The sequence below is a fragment of the Micropterus salmoides genome, unplaced genomic scaffold, assembly GCF_014851395.1.
Source record: "Micropterus salmoides isolate LMB-PRFRI ecotype aquatic unplaced genomic scaffold, ASM1485139v1 Ms_hic_scaffold_4, whole genome shotgun sequence".
Classification (NCBI taxonomy): domain Eukaryota; kingdom Metazoa; phylum Chordata; class Actinopteri; order Centrarchiformes; family Centrarchidae; genus Micropterus; species Micropterus salmoides.
The window spans coordinates 23,907,665-23,924,108 of NW_024043372.1; the positions used below are offsets into that span (position 1 = coordinate 23,907,665).

The 16,444-nt window shown below is 39.0% G+C and overlaps 1 protein-coding gene across 5 annotated transcripts in view; it reads left to right on the forward strand.

Moving 5' to 3' along the window:
• Positions 1 to 9,612, forward strand: part of scn8ab (sodium channel, voltage gated, type VIII, alpha subunit b) — a 60,979-nt gene extending 51,367 nt beyond the window's left edge. For 4 of the 5 annotated variants that reach the window (XM_038697701.1, XM_038697703.1, XM_038697702.1 and 1 more), the window contains 6 exons: positions 1,646 to 1,930; positions 2,017 to 2,070; positions 2,152 to 2,289; positions 2,709 to 2,813; positions 2,912 to 3,182; positions 4,072 to 5,237. In XM_038697701.1, coding sequence (XP_038553629.1) covers positions 1,646 to 1,930; positions 2,017 to 2,070; positions 2,152 to 2,289; positions 2,709 to 2,813; positions 2,912 to 3,182; positions 4,072 to 5,237 — 2,019 coding nt within the window. Of the gene's footprint in view, positions 1 to 1,645; positions 1,931 to 2,016; positions 2,071 to 2,151; positions 2,290 to 2,708; positions 2,814 to 2,911; positions 3,183 to 4,071 lie in introns of all 5 variants that reach the window. The other variant, XM_038697704.1, reaches the window with a different exon arrangement.
• The last annotated feature ends 6,832 nt before the right edge of the window (positions 9,613 to 16,444 follow it).

The window sequence follows — 16,444 nt, forward strand, 5'->3', positions numbered from 1 at the left end:
TCACCATTTTGTAGTAGTTATATTAACTGATCATATGGATGCGAATTTTGCATTTGATGTTTGCCTATATAGTTTTGGTTTATTTGGCTTTCTGTTACCATGACACCTCTGTGTTTGGAAATGCACATTCATATGGTGTCCTCCTGAAGCTAATAGCTTTATCTCTGGTTCAGTGCAGAATAGATTACATAAGTCACACTCATAGACTAATTTGGCAATATTGGTAACCCTGTAGCAGTAATACACTGTTTGGGGATACTCAACAATATGTGTTGTCTTTACATTAAATGAAAATTCACCTGTCATCAAGTTTATTATTAGTCACATTAGCTTTGCAGATTGAACTCACCATACATACACAAAGAGTCATTGTCTGCTACAGTTGTTGACACGGTGGAACATACGTATGATTGTGTACGATTCACTAGGGCTGGGCAACAAAAATTTTATCACAATAAAAACATTTCATATCCTTCGATATTGATAATTATCACGATAAATGTCAAATCATTATTTCTTTCAAGTTTAAAGGCTAATTTTTGCCCCTGAGTGAAAATTGAAGGACCAGATGGTTAATTATGTGGTTAAACTATACTTTATGGTCAGAACGTGACAAACACTTGATGCCAAATAGTGGCTGACTTCACAAATCTGAGGTAGAACATTCAAAACAACTGTGATAAAATATTTTTTCAAAAAATATTATTAGTAACTCTTTTTTCAGTCCCTTTTAATCAAAACAAAATAAACATAATAGAAAAATTAAGTTCTAATTTGTTTGTGATTCTAATGAATTAAATCAAATAATTATTGACGATATATTTAATTTGTTATTTTGTTATTGAGGAAAATTATATTGCGATATAATAATAATTATCAATAATTATCATTATTGTTTTATTGCCCAGCCCTACGATTCACACATACATACAATCCTAAGTGCAATATTTGGTTATCTAGGTAAGGAACAATTGCATTTTATAGGGGTGTAACAATATGTCGTGGCACAATATACTGCGATACAAAAATGGGATAATGTTGATATGCAGCTGAAATGGATTTCAATGTAATCAGTTGTAACTGATTGCCAGAAAGCTCAAAAAAGTGTCATTTAATTAACACTGAACTGATGCATAAAAATGTTGACAAGCGTATAGCCTTAACAAATGTCCTTGGGGCGCCAGAGAGATCAGTTGGTAGTGTGTGCGCCCTATGTATAAATGCAAAGTCCTTGTGCAGTCGCAAGTTTGAATCTGACCAGCAGCCCTTTGCTGCATGTCACCCCCTCTCTCCCCCAAATTTCCTGTCTCTCCTTGACTTTCTTTAATGATTAATGGGTAAAAAAAAAACGTCCTTGTCCTTAAAGCAACCTTTTGTTTTTAAATTTAGATTCAAATCATGAAATTCAAGTTGTGCCAAACCATGAGCTGCCATTATTGTCACACGCCCTAGTATTTTATAATGATGATATAATGATTCATTTTGTGCCAAGAAATCAGATAACACACCCAGAGCCTCTAATGGAGGGAAAGAATGTGCATTTCTATGTATGTGTGTCTTGATTTTCTTTCGTGTGAACATCTTCATACAGCTGGCGTGTGATTGTGAACTTACAGTGGCTCTGTGTCCTCGCTGTTCTCTACAGGTTGTGGTGAACGCCTTGGTGGGTGCAATTCCCTCCATCATGAATGTGCTGCTGGTGTGTCTCATCTTCTGGCTCATCTTCAGCATCATGGGTGTCAACCTGTTTGCTGGAAAGTATTACTACTGTTACAATGAAACAGCCGAGGAGAACTTCCTGCCTGAAGACGTCAACAACAAAACAGAGTGTTTTGCTCTCATTAATGCAAACTACAGTGAAGTCAGATGGAAAAACGTCAAGATCAATTTTGACAATGTGGGTGCGGGCTACCTGGCCCTCCTGCAAGTGGTGAGAAAAATTTACTGTCACTTGTCATTTATTTCCTCCTCTGATATCAGGTGTTTTCTCATACAACGTGTCTTTCCACCAAACAGGCAACATTCAAAGGCTGGATGGACATTATGTACGCAGCAATAGATTCTAGAAAGGTAAGCTTTTTGCAGTTTTAAAGTCTGAGCTTCCAGTTCAACATGCAGTTTTATTACACATTTTCACATGCCCCTTTACAGGTGGAGGACCAGCCTATCTACGAGGACAACTTATACATGTACATCTACTTCGTCATCTTTATCATCTTCGGCTCGTTCTTCACCTTAAACCTCTTCATTGGTGTCATCATTGATAACTTCAACCAACAAAAGAAAAAGATAAGATTTATTGTCTTTACTTTCTCACCCTCTGAAAACAAACTGCTTTAGTTCAACATTTTTGGAAATACGCTTATTCACTTTCTTAGATGAGAAGATCGATACTCTCTCATTTCCTCAAAAAGGATTTATGTAACTTTTAGATAGAGCCAGGCTCGCTGTCTCCCTTGTTTGTAGTCTTTATGCTAAGCTAACCTACCTGGCTGCTGGCGGTAGCTTGACATTTTGTGGCGAGTGGCGAACTACTGTTAAGCATATTTCCCAAAAGCTTTAAGCTTAGAATATGAACATTGTAATCATATATAAGGAGCATATTTTGCATTGCACTAGTCAAAACATATAAACTATATTTAGATTAGTACTGGAATGAGAGGTCGAAATCTTTGCAGATTGTAACCAAAATGTTTTTGTCCCTTCACTTTGGAGGTCAGGATATCTTCATGACGGAAGAGCAGAAGAAATACTACAATGCCATGAAGAAACTAGGGTCGAAGAAGCCACAAAAACCAATACCCAGGCCTCAGGTAAATACTGTTTTTTTACTCTTCATCTTCACCACCAAGCAGGTTTCTAAAGATTAAGAAAATGAATCCCTCCTTCCATTCCTTCCCTTTCTCCTCAGAACAACATCCAGGGCATGGTGTTTGACTTTGTGACGCAGCAGGTGTTTGACATCTCCATCATGATCCTCATCTGCCTCAACATGGTCACCATGATGGTGGAGACGGATGATCAGTCGCAGGAGACAGAGAATGTGCTTTACTGGGTCAACTTCTTCTTCATTGTGGTCTTCACTGGCGAGTTTGTATTGAAGCTCTTTGCGCTGCGTCACTACTACTTCACCAACGGCTGGAACATCTTCGACGTGGTTGTGGTCATCCTTTCAATTGTGGGCAAGTATTCAAAAGGGTTATTTATGCATGAGAAAAGAAGTGTGACGCAGCATAACTGGAAATAGCTCAATGGGCTTTATCTGCTAAGCATTCACAGATTTATGTTTTAAGGGTCCCTTCCCCAAAAATAATTTGTCATTTTAACCCGAGTGATATGAACATGCAATTTATTTAGTTTCTCGTAGTTTCTGCTGCTGCCCCCATACAATATATGTCATTGGAGTTTTAGCTGTGATGCTCACAGCCTTGAGCAATTCAATTTGAAAAATCTATGGAGCTCCAAAACCGACACAAGGCAGTAAAAGGATGAGATGAGGATCAGATGAGTCAAAATGTCTTAACTGAATATATCAGTAAATAAAAAGATAAATCATTAACCATGTACCAAGACCAAAAATCTAAAAAGCCAAGAAAGAACATGAACTAGTGAAATATAAAGAAACGATGTTTGTCAGATAATTCTGTAATAATGTTGTTTAATAATTAAAGAAATTAAAAAGCGTTTCACATACATTTAGTGGAGAGGAGTTTAAGGGAAAAGTATAAAGCTTTGTATATGTTAAACTCCATTATAATTATTTAACATTATTATTTGTAGTTTTGTTTTATTTGACTAAAAACATTTTGCTTCTTTTTGACAGTTTTGTTGACACAGTGTGTGTCTCCAGAAACAATGTCCATGATTATTCTGGATAATCAACTGACTATATAATATTTACAACTAATTTCTATAGACAATAAATTCCCTTTAAAACACAGTTGATAGCGTGTTCTTCCTGATTTCTTCCTCAATTTGCACAAAACAGTGAATGTGCTGTTCTGTAATGTGTATCAAGTAAAACAGTCCAATATATTTTAACCACACGTTTTTGCTCCCTTTGAACTTCAGGAATGTTCCTGGCTGACCTGATCGAGAAGTACTTTGTGTCACCGACACTCTTCAGGGTGATTCGCCTGGCTCGTATCGGCAGAATCCTGCGTCTCATCAAGGGGGCCAAAGGAATCAGAACTCTGCTGTTTGCCCTAATGATGTCACTTCCTGCCTTGTTCAACATTGGCCTACTACTTTTCCTGGTTATGTTCATTTTCTCCATCTTTGGCATGTCCAACTTTGGCTATGTGAAACATGGGGCTGGAATCGATGACATGTACAACTTTGAGACCTTCGGCAACAGCATGATCATCCTGTTTATGATCACCACGTCAGCTGGCTGGGACGGCCTGCTGCTGCCCATTCTTAACTACCCTCCAGACTGTGACCCTTTACTGGAGAATTCTGGCACCCCCGCTACGGGAGACTGTGGCAACCCTTCGGTGGGCATCTTCTTCTTTGTCATGTACATCATCATTTCTTTCCTTATTGTGGTCAACATGTACATCGCCATCATCCTGGAGAACTTCAGTGTGGCCACAGAGGAGAGTGCAGACCCACTCAGTGAGGACGACTTTGAGACATTTTATGAGATTTGGGAGAAGTTTGACCCTGATGCCTCCCAGTTCATCACCTATTCCAAGCTTTCTGACTTTGCTGATGCACTTGAACACCCACTCCGAGTCCCCAAGCCCAACACCATTGAACTGATCGCCATGGACATGCCTATGGTGAGTGGTGACCGCATCCACTGCCTGGACATCCTGTTTGCCTTCACCAAGCGTGTGCTGGGTGACAGTGGCGAGTTAGACATGTTGAGGCAACAAATGGAGGAGCGTTTTGTGGCAGCCAATCCCTCCAAGGTCTCTTACGAGCCAATCACCACCACCCTGAGGCGCAAGCAGGAGGATGTGTCGGTCAGAATCGTTCAAAGGGCCTACCGTTCCTACCTGGCTAGGCGGGGTTTTGTCTGTAAGCGCAGACCAGCCAATAACAAAGTGGAGAATGGCGGGGACAATCAGGAACAAGACAAGAAGGAGGGCACTCCCTCAACTGCCTCCCTGCCCTCTTATGACAGTGTAACCAAACCTGACAAGGAGAAACAGGATGACAACAATGAGGGCAAGGAAGGGAGGAAAGAGAAAGGGAGAAACCAAAAAGACATCAGGGAATCTAAATGTTAGAGCGCTGGAATAATAATCACAGTAATAACAATAAAAAATATAATAATGTAACTTCAAGCAAAGCGAGAGGAAACTCACCCACACAGATGTACAGATTATTTCATTTGCAAGTCAGAAAAAATAATATTCAATAATTTTGTTTACAGACTTCATTCTTATTGACGCAGAGGGAAGCAGCTTGGTCTGTTACAGCTTGAAGACTCTTGAACTTCAGTCAAACCAAACATACTCAGCATACTGTGTGACATTGTTGTATCTAGACTACTGATCTTAACAAAAGGAAATCAAACACAGACAAGGAAATGTCTGTGTCTGCTGCAAGGCAGATTGCTCACTTAGCACTGGTCTACAGATAAGACAAGTAACTCTACGCCAAGAGGTAGAATGAAAAAACATCGCCTGGATGCAGGTAATGGATTCCTATGGAAGACAGTGTTGTGAAGGAAAAGCAAGGATGCTGCTTGATTCTGAAGAACTGTCCTTTTAAAGCAGCCAATGAGTGGTCCTGTGTCATTTAGTACTGAATTGTATAGAGGAGCAAAATGACACACTCACTCTGTAAGGGCAAACAGAAGGATGACTGGTGAGTGAAAGACAAATGACAGAGAGCGTTGGAAATACTTTTCTGTTTTATTAAAGCTAGAAATTGTTCATTTGAGCAGCAAAAATGCAAACAGACAAAAAAAAAACAATATTCAACATTTTGCCCATGTCACTTAACTCTTCTACTCATTTTATCTTTGTTATACCCACATCAAAACGCTTTTTTTACATGGGCTTTCACACCAATTGGTTAAGGGTCTGTTTATTATGGGGTCAACTCGGGCCAAGGGCTTACATTTACTCAGAAAGATTTCCAAACAAATACATAAATAATTGTGCTTGTTCAATGCATAGAAATGACTTGCATGATGGCATGTTTTGATCAGAAATCTTGCATGAATTATCATAGTCCACAAGACACTAATACTCAGACCACAACAGTGGCTCGACTGTATGATCGAGACATTGTCAAAATTTGAAAGCTCAGAGTTCAGAGTAATTTGTTTAACAAAGATAAGTGATATGGGGGTTGATATCTAAAATGGATCAGAATTTTTATCTCATTACTCGAAACATTTCAAATGACGATGCACTTAAATGGTTGCCTCTATAGACAGAAGAATGGGAGTATGCTGGTAAATAATACCACCATGGTGGATCAGTGGGTGAAATCCAAACAATTAATTGCTGCTCTGGAGATTTTGAGTGTGTAAGATGTGGTAACGGATGGCTGTCTACCATGGGACTGAAATATTTGTTAATTTGGACTGTAATGTTTTCAAGGGCGCAACACTTTGAAACTAAAAAGCTTATATTTATAATTTGTATGCACCTATGTAATGTTACCATCTGCCTATAGTTTTATGTGAGCGGGCATTTTGGGGAGTCAGATTTAAGGTTATAAGTGGTTTGTGGGGATTTCACAGGTATGGCTATAACTCCTTTATATTGCTGATGTTTCTCTATGAGTGGTTAGACCTTTCTGAAAGGGCTGAGAAGAGGTTTGATTATTGTTCCGTTTCCATCATTTGATGTCATGTAGCTTATTCACGTTTTTTTGTTGTTGTTGTTGTTTTATTCCCTGATGTAATTTTCATTTTCATGTTTCGGTGGGTAATGAGTCTTATTTTACACACTTTTATAAGCCACATCTAAGATGATGTCGAGGGAAATGGTGTTGTGCTGGAACATATTTGTCGGGTGTTAGCAGTATCCTATTTTAACGAGAAACAGAAAACTATGGATGGGTGACGATAACATTGTGTGTGGAGAAGCCAAAGAGATCTGCCTTGTTATCCCTTGTTGCCCTTTGTCCAGGGAGTGGGATTGGGTGAAGTATGCCCTGCCCATTCAGTTTTTTCGCTGTCATTATTAGACAGAGAGACCCTAGAAATGTATGCAATGCTTGAAAAATTCATCCCTTTTTCTCAGGAGATATTATAGATGTACTATTATGAGCTCTGCAACAAAATGCAAGTGAATGTGATGGGAGTATTTATGAAATCATGTTTTACTCTTTTGTGTTTTATGCCATGTTGATGGACAATGATCTCGGCTGGTTGCCTTACTTACTTTGGCAGCCGTCCGGTTAGTGGCCAGTTTGGCGCTTCCTGCTTATGACGCTTAGAATTATAGGGCTAGAAGCATCTCAGTGAAACAGCAACATTTCGCTCGCTTGTAATGGCGGCGTTTATATTGATAGCAGATTACATTTGTGGTTAAGTCATTATGGGCTGTAGTCTGGTCCCAATTAATTTAAATAAACAAAATTATAATGTTCACCCCGATAGCAATCACAGATACAGGAAACACTGTGAGGAGATGTCATGAGAGTGAATTGGGATATGTTGGTCTGAGCAGCACACTAATTCTTTCCAAAGCAGAAGTGGCATGCTCAGTGGATAGGCCCCATATTTCAGTATTTAACAACAAGTGCTCTGAGCCTCTCTTTTGCCATTTTTCTTCACATTGATCTACTGCATAACAAATACCAAATAACCAACAGAGCACTGGATGCATTCTTATGGTACTGTGAGCCTAAGCACCACACCACAGCTTTTGCACTTCCTGTTGTGCAGTGATGTCACTTCCTGTTTATGAATAACTCCCTGATTCAGTTCTATGGTCCAGTTGCTGCATGAGATCTCCAAAATCAGTGTGGGTGTTAACTTGAACCAAATAAAACTCTGAATGATAAGCATAAAAGCTACTGCCGTCCATTTTCTCCAAGATCACCATGGATATACAGATGCGTATTACAGAAAGAAACCTAAAAAAAATAGACACACAAACATCCATTCAGGGGGGGAGGGGGGAATGAATACAGTTCAGGCTATATGTTCTATACGGCACAAACTGCAAAAGCTAAGAATGGACTTTTTAAGAAACTATAAATAATGTAATATATTATTTTATTTTAACGGCATGTGTAGTTTTTTGTAAATACAGGATTACTTAAAAAACTACAGCTATTAATCTAACACTAAATATTAATAACCGTAAATAGAATGGCTTCCAGCTGACACCCCTTGTCACACTTGTTAGGCTGTGACATATTTGTTAGATGGAGTAGATTATTTTCAGTCACTTTTCACAAAAAAGAGAGAGGGGAGTAAACAAAAAGAATCTATATTAAAAAGCAAACATTGTATTTAAAACTGTATAAATCAATACATACATATGCAGAGCTATATTACATATATATATATATATTCTACCACATATATATAGTATATATACTCTCCTGTCCACTCCTTGCATTGAGGTGATACCAGAACCACAGAGTGTAACTGATCATGCTTCTTTCTTTGTGTGGTATGTTCAGAGAATAACCAAAACTCTGGCCTGCCCAGGGCGTTTGCATTACTGGGTACCGGCGTACAATGCATGGTGTTGTACTGGCTGCTTGCTGAGAATTGTGGAGCCTGCATTGGTGAGAGGATTGCACTACCAGCATACCCTTTTGTACATGTGTGAAGATGTCTAGCCCGTAGTTTCCTACAGTGTACACACAAAAATATACAGACGCAGACAGACACACACACACTTACACGCACATACTCATAGCAACCGCTGGTTAACCAGTGTGCCCCGGTATGAGCCACAGATCACTTTGTGTGACAAATTTTTGCTCGTTTCAGCTCTAATCCTCCTCCATATTTCCCCTTAACACACTGCTGCAGTTTGGAGTTGATCTTTAATTTTGCTGTCACTTTCGATATGATATACCTAATGATTTAAGGGTTAGTTGTCTTAACTGTCTGTGTGTTTGTTTCTGGTGCAATATCTCTTAACGGCACGTGCCTTTTTAGCTTCCTATTTAGTCTGTCAATAAAATCAGCAATGAGGATCTCAAAACCCAAGGGAGTGAATCAAAACGGAGCACGATAGAAACGATGTATTGAGTACAAAATTAACTTGTAAACTGAAAACTCACCGCCTAGATTAGACTGTCTGGACTAACATCTTGTAGAGTCATGTAGTACAAGTGCTCTCTCTGTGTGTTCTGTTTACTGGCTCTTGGGCTAGTAAGAGAACAGCTTGCCTTCTGTTTTACACTTCTGTTCATTTCCAAATGTTGGTTTACCAATCGGTGTATGAGGCCATTCTTTTGTAGCATGACTGAGATAAATTTCTTTTCTTTCCTGAAAATAGGCTAACTGAAGAAAAAAAAACAACAACTTTTGACTGTCATTAATCTCTTGCCACTAATACAGTCAGAGAGAGGACGTGTGTTGCACAACCACATGGGACAATTAAATGAGAATCAGTGAAAGAATATTTTCATTTGAGCACGAATCTATTTCCAAACAATAAAGCAGCCTTCCAGTTACACCTCTGGCTGGTGTCGTTTTTGGATATAACATGAAATGATAATGACTGTAACTTTATCTACAGAATATGTTCCATAAACAATGGATGTTTTAGTTGCTTTTACCTCATTTACTGTGATAACTGAGAATTTAAGCGATATGGTGCACTTCTAAAGAAGGATGGTGTTGTTTGTGTTTTTTGCTAGTAATCACTGAAATAACTTGTATAAGTTGCCAACATGGCAGAGAAAATGGTTGAAAGCCACACAGGGCAGTAAGGGACAGAAACATAGCAGCTAAAACTACACTCAGGTTTTGAAATAACAACACACTATATTTCAGAAATACTTTAATTACATTGTCATTGTTAATGATTTGATAAGACTTGAATTGAAGATTATTGTTTTGAGTTGATGTGGCTGGGTGTGTCATGGTGCAGCAACAGCACTGAAACGACTGTAAAAGCAGGTGTCTGTGTGTGTGTGTGTGCGTGCATGTGTGTATTTCCTTTCTTTCCCCGCCTCTGTGTGTGTGTGTGTGTGTGTGTGTGTGTGTGTGTGTAAGGTGGCGCACTGAATAAGGGAAGGAGAGGGAGGGGGGTGAGCAGAGACAGCACTGCAGTGCAGATAGATGAATGCAGTGGCCTGGGCTGAGTCAGCAGCATGTTCCCAATAGGCTCAGACTGTACAGTGCACTGTATAGCACCTCCTTACCCACGGCAGGCAGGCAGAGGGAGAGCGAGCTACAGCAAGAAGATGGAAAGTAAATGAGAACAATGATCAGAGGCACACACAGTAAAAGCTAGTCTGTTGTTATGGATTTATCCTGCACCTCCTACCTGCAGTGCTGCATGTGTTCAGTTTGGGGCTGTATCTTAACACTGGGTTATTGAAAGACTGGATTTTACTTGTCTGATTCTAAAATATTGATGAATGCAACTATTCAGGTACATTTTTATGATTATGAAACATAGTAACTGTTCATTTAAAGGGAAAGTAGGAATTCTCCATCCTGTTTCCAAATGTGTAGCTTTCCTCTAGACACAACCAAAATGTCTAAATGCTGCACTATACCCCCTTTAGGTGTCTATACTCCTTGCATCCATCTCAGTTGCAGGACTTGGTTGCAGAAGTGGGACATGGATTAAGTAGGACGTTGGTGTGATCAGTCTGGGCAAGTTTGTGTGAAGGAGAGAGGGAGACTGAGATGGAAGTGTATGCGTGTATGTAAGGGATACAGAGAGAGGGAGATTGTATGTCTTTAAAGAATGAATAACATGTTAGCTACAATATTGCCGAGATCAGGTATCTGGGATGTGAGGATGTGGTGTTACTTTGTTTTTCTATTCCTGTGTGAAGCCTGTTTGAGCATGCAGAAGATGAGTGGAAACACAGAGGGTGCACATATATCAGACCCAGTTCACCCAGTTCAATCACTGTGAACAGGGGAGGTGCATGGGGGCAAGAGCCTGACATTAAGGCAACCTTTTTTCACAATATTTTCTATTACCTAGCTGTGGAAGTAAAGATTTCAATTAAATCTACTAGCCAAATTGGAATATAGGGTCAGATTTAAGCTTTTCGTCCTCTTTTTTTAACATTAATTGGCCATCTATGCCGCCACTGCTCCATCTATGATACAGCATCTTCCTCTGTTGGTGTGGGATTTGTGTTTTCCATTGCTGCCCCTGAAAGTGTCTGTAGAGATCAAGGCCTTTAACTAATGTGTTTTTTTACTGTTAACCCCTCCACCAGACATGAAGTGAAGTGCCTCAATGACTTCTTACAGCTATCTAACACCCTCTAGTGGGCCTTGAAGGAAATAACTCCAACCGTTTTCACTTCCACAGGCTAAAGGGGTAGTTGAAAATTGTGGACATAAGGTAGTATGAGATAATCACTGTTGGTGTATGGATGGAAATTATCCTGTGGTCAGAGATATCCTAGCAAGCCAGCAGCCTGTCAGACAGAAGTTAGGCCTAGACAGGGGGTTGCGATGGTTTGTCAGACAGAATCCAACATATTGTTTTGATTTTCATTATTATTAAGTCTCAAAAAGGAAAGACATGTCACTCCTGGAGTAGTTTAAAGAAACCCACAAGGGTTAATTTAGCTTATGTAGCCTAACTTAATTAATGCTGTATGTTGTTGTATGCAAATTCGCGGGCCACCGCCATCTCCCAGTCCTCAAGTACCCGATGTAACAGAACCCATCACCGGCCTCGAGTGGTTTGAAATGACCGCGTCAACTGGTAACAACTTTATAGAGTAAAATACTACTGTTGAAATACTACACATCTAATTGTTGACCAAAAGTTTGGTTGTTGCCACAGGTCCGTCCAGTTGTGATCGCAGAGTCCCCAGTTCACCATTGGCGTTAGCTTCAGCTAATATCCAGAGCTCCCCCCTCTGCAGTGAGTCTGCTAACAGAGGCTGCCCATTGTAATGTTGGCCTAGCTGACTAGGAACTGTTGATTTACTGGCAGTAATGAGGAGAAGTATTGTTCAGATACAGGGAATCATTACTTGAGTGTGCTTAGTTTAGTCCAGTTAAATGAATAATTTTGGCTAATGCACAAACATTTTTAAGCAAAAGGAATGAACTAATCCAAAACCTGCTTCTGTTACTAAAAAGTAAAAATGTAAAGTGAGGTCCAGGATGCATTTGCAATGGGGGGGATTTCCCTCTTTCTGGTTTATATATCCCTGCCTCTGCTCAATCATTTTTATCACCGTTGGGTACAAAACCTATTCCCGCCCCTCAGAGTGATCAATGCTACTTCACTAGTGATAGAACTGATCACAAAACTCACGGTTCAAATCGATCCATAGTTTTGTTAGGGTTGCATTCATAGCTGTCATTTACACTGGCTATGTCCCCATCACTTTTTGAAAGCATTTGCTAAAGGTTTTCTGAAAAGTACCTTGCAACAAGAAATGTTAAATAACACATAAAAATTCTATGAGAAAGGCACATTAAATGTAAATATAGAAGAAACAGATCTGCCTTGCCCCTAAAAAAGTAACTTAGGCTGAAGAAACAAGCTGCTGATTACTGCGTTATATTCGATAATATTTCTATATTCTGAATTGTCACCGGCCACATGAATTTTGTCTCCCTTCATATAAATAAAGACATTGTCACCATAAATTGGTGCAGAAAATGTCTCTAGAATGCAGGAAAGTAAGAGTTAATGCTCAAAATATTCCCACCCATCGAATAGCCTATTTAATCAATGAATAATTCATCTGAATAGCATTGGAGTATATTCTTGTCTTCTTCTTGTGTCTTCAATATTGTGCATTATCACGTCTCGTAGAAGTGTTTCGTTGAACACCTAATATGAGTCCTTAAATGTCCCCACCACTTTCTTAACACAAAGTGACGCCCTTGGTTACATTTATTTTATAATGAGTTGATTCGCCTCTGATGTAGCTGCGTCTCTGTCTGTAATCACCACGCTTTCGTCTTGCTCAGTGTCCCGCCCACGGCACTATCTGATTGTTTACAAGTCGTGAGAAATGGCCTATCAGCAGTCACGAGATATTTGCTGCGGTGAGCTGCGGAGCTGTGTGTCGAAGGGAATGCAGCCGATATTACTGAAGCTGCCATAAACATCACAATCTGATGATCTGTTTCTAAGATGACAAGCAGCCCAGTGAACATGCCCGAACAAACAGCTACGGGGTTCCACTTAACTCACTTTTAAATCAGTCGCTCTCTCCCCTTACCCACTCCCTTCACTTCAGAGTTGAACACAACATGCCTGTTTTGTCTACGGTAGATATGTGTGTGTGTGTGTGTGTGTGTGTGTGTGTGTGTGTGTGTGTGTGTGTGTGTGTGTGTGTGTGTGGTTCTGAAATGAGGAATAATATACAGAGTAAGGAAACATATTACAACCCATTAAACCAGTCATTATAAAAAAACTAAATTAGAAAAATACATGAATAAACACCGCTATACTTAGACCGGCCACAAGGTGGCATCACCAGACCACTGTGGTGCCAGCTAACCACTTTTACACACTAAATTATCCCACTAAAGAACAGTTGACAGCTAGGCAGCTAGTAATAATAAAAAGGTGCATTGAATGTAATTACATTAAGCACAGGCTCTACCATTGTTAAAGGGGGGCAGAAAGTACCTCTTAAAGACAGGGGGTGGTAGGTTCTATGTGTTGTTTGCCTTTTTAACAGTATTAATAAACAGTGGGAAAATTTTTTTTTCAACATTGCAATCAATCCACAGTTCACCTGCACATCTGTGGTGGGTGGGTGGGGGGGTTCATGATAAAAACAAACAAATCGTACTCTGGTGAGGTCAACCTTTTCCTGATATTGATTGCTTTCAGGAGAAGTGGAACACATTAACTAGAGTAGGCTACTTGAGAATTTCCACAAGGTTAGGCTACATTGAATGCTACTATGTTTACTATACTTACTAGTAATTATACAACTGAAGTAGCCTACAGATTCGAATTTTACATACAAAACATCATGTCTTCTAAAATATCTTCTAAAATATGATTGATTTAAATTACCCAACAGTATTTATGATGTAATTATGATCTCAATACTTCTTCAGCCACTGCATTTCTCCCATAAAGTCTGAACCTTACAGTACATTTGTCCATATTTGACTCAAGAACAAATGGAAACAAATACTACTGCATTTTACAGACTTTGCAGTCCCATCCACCCTAGCACAGGACACATTGAAGTTTTCCCTTGGTCTGAATGATGAGTTCTGCAGACCAGCCAACAACAGTACAGTATCACCAATGGATAAGAGCCTAACGTCAGGGTGACAGTGTGGATTTCATAAATGAGCACAGTCTTTCAGGTTGTATACTGCGCAGTGCACACCATATTTTGTAGATACTAATTGTGTTAGCCTTTTTATCCTTATTTTTTTTGTACAAACATCTACAATGCAAACTGTGCCTACCTTTGGAGAGCAAGAGCCATCCTAGAAATCACAGAGGAAAATGGAGTAGAGGAGCGATAGACTTATTAAAGAATTTAAAAGTAAAGGTACAAACTGAGCCTGGAAGCTGTAAGTCGCCTTACAGTCATCTTTTGTTAATTTGCTTAGAATGTGTTTTCCTTAAATATATGCTAATGTGTTCACATTTATTTCTTTAAAATATTTGTAAATAACTTTGTAACACTGTTTCTTTTACTTGTCTTCGTTATTATTATTTTACACAGTGAGGTACTTCTTATTAAGACCCTGTAGGTGTCACTGTTATATATTTTATTTGGCACATGTGCAGCTGCTATTGTTTGTGTGAGAATAAGAAAATGCTATGATTGTTAGACAGACAAAAACAATGCATTTTGGCAAAGCACCATATATGCATTTCACGGGTCAAACAAATGACATTTAAATATAAAAACGTTGCCATTTAACACCGTTATTTTGATTATTTGCTGTCTCATTTCACTCATTTATGTCGTTTTACCCATGGTTTTTACTTCAGGCTTAATACACCAGGATGAAATTAACTGAGCTAGTTGGTCAGAATGAAAACTGAACCTGGGGGCTGCTGAACTGAGGTTAATAGAAGGTAATAGAGGCTTAGCAAAAATGTTTAATGAAGATGGCTGGTTTGAAGCCAGAACCTTGTTTTGAGATTTGTTGAAGATGCAGGGACTACAACTAGACTGTTGAAAATAATGACCATTGTAGTTAAAACTTTAGTTATATGTAAAATGGTTTTGGGCAAAGAGGGTTTTGCTGTGACATACTTCAATGTTGCAGCAGGCTTAGAATCTCTGTAGATGAAAGGACAAAAGTTTCGGACATCTGTCACACGCCAGCGCATGCCCTCCGCCCTTCAAACAATGAAGCTGTGGAGAGGGGGTGGTGTCCAGTGGTAGAGGGTCAGGATCTTCTCCACTCTTCCTGTCCTTTTATTCTGTGCTCTCTTGAGCTTCTTTTTTTTTTTTTTTAGGCCTTTAAACAATACAAATGATCTTGTATTTACTTACCAACAAAAATGTGAATTTATAATATACCAGTTATACATTTTACTCACAAGAGAAATAAAGATTAGGTCAACACTTAATATTACAGGTCCAGTACTTCTTAATCACTTCTGGAATGTTTACTGGAAAGTAATGTAACATTGTACAAATCAAAGGGGAAAAGGACCAATGTCCTGACACTGGTAGTTAAGTAAGTTTACTTAGTTAAGTTTAAAAGCTTGTATCGCTTTCCAGAGGAACTGCCTGTAACAAAGTGCTCAACTTAAACCCACATTAAAACATATAATCATTCATTTATTACAGGAAACTTTACTCCTCATATGTTGAATTGTATGCTTGCCTGTGGGCAAATTACACACTTTTGCATGCTTCAGATGACATGTTGTCTTGTGACTAAAAGACTTGGGGTTAATTTATTGGAATGGTACCTACCATCGCAATATAATTAATGCCAAATTAGGAAACTTCCATGAAATTGTAAAGAAATTGTTGTGAATATATGGACCAGTAAAAATAAATAAATAAAAGAAGCATTGCCAAGATTTGATCGCACCGCATGATCGTCACTAGCTGACAGGAGATGTGGGGCATGGCAAACACTTTTGTCAGTGTCAAGTTGGTGTTATAATATTGGGTGAAGCAGACAGAAGAGGTGGAGTTTTACTGTGTGGACGATAACTTAATTATTGTTACAGGTCCTACAGGCAGCAATATGTCACTGTCATGCTGCATTATTTAGTTGGTCATTATATTTGTAAGGAGAAAACATCACTGGTGAAATGATAGTTCTCAACCTGTTATATTTTAGTTAATGATATGGACACTCAAATCTCAAACATGTTTCATAGACAAAAAGACAAAG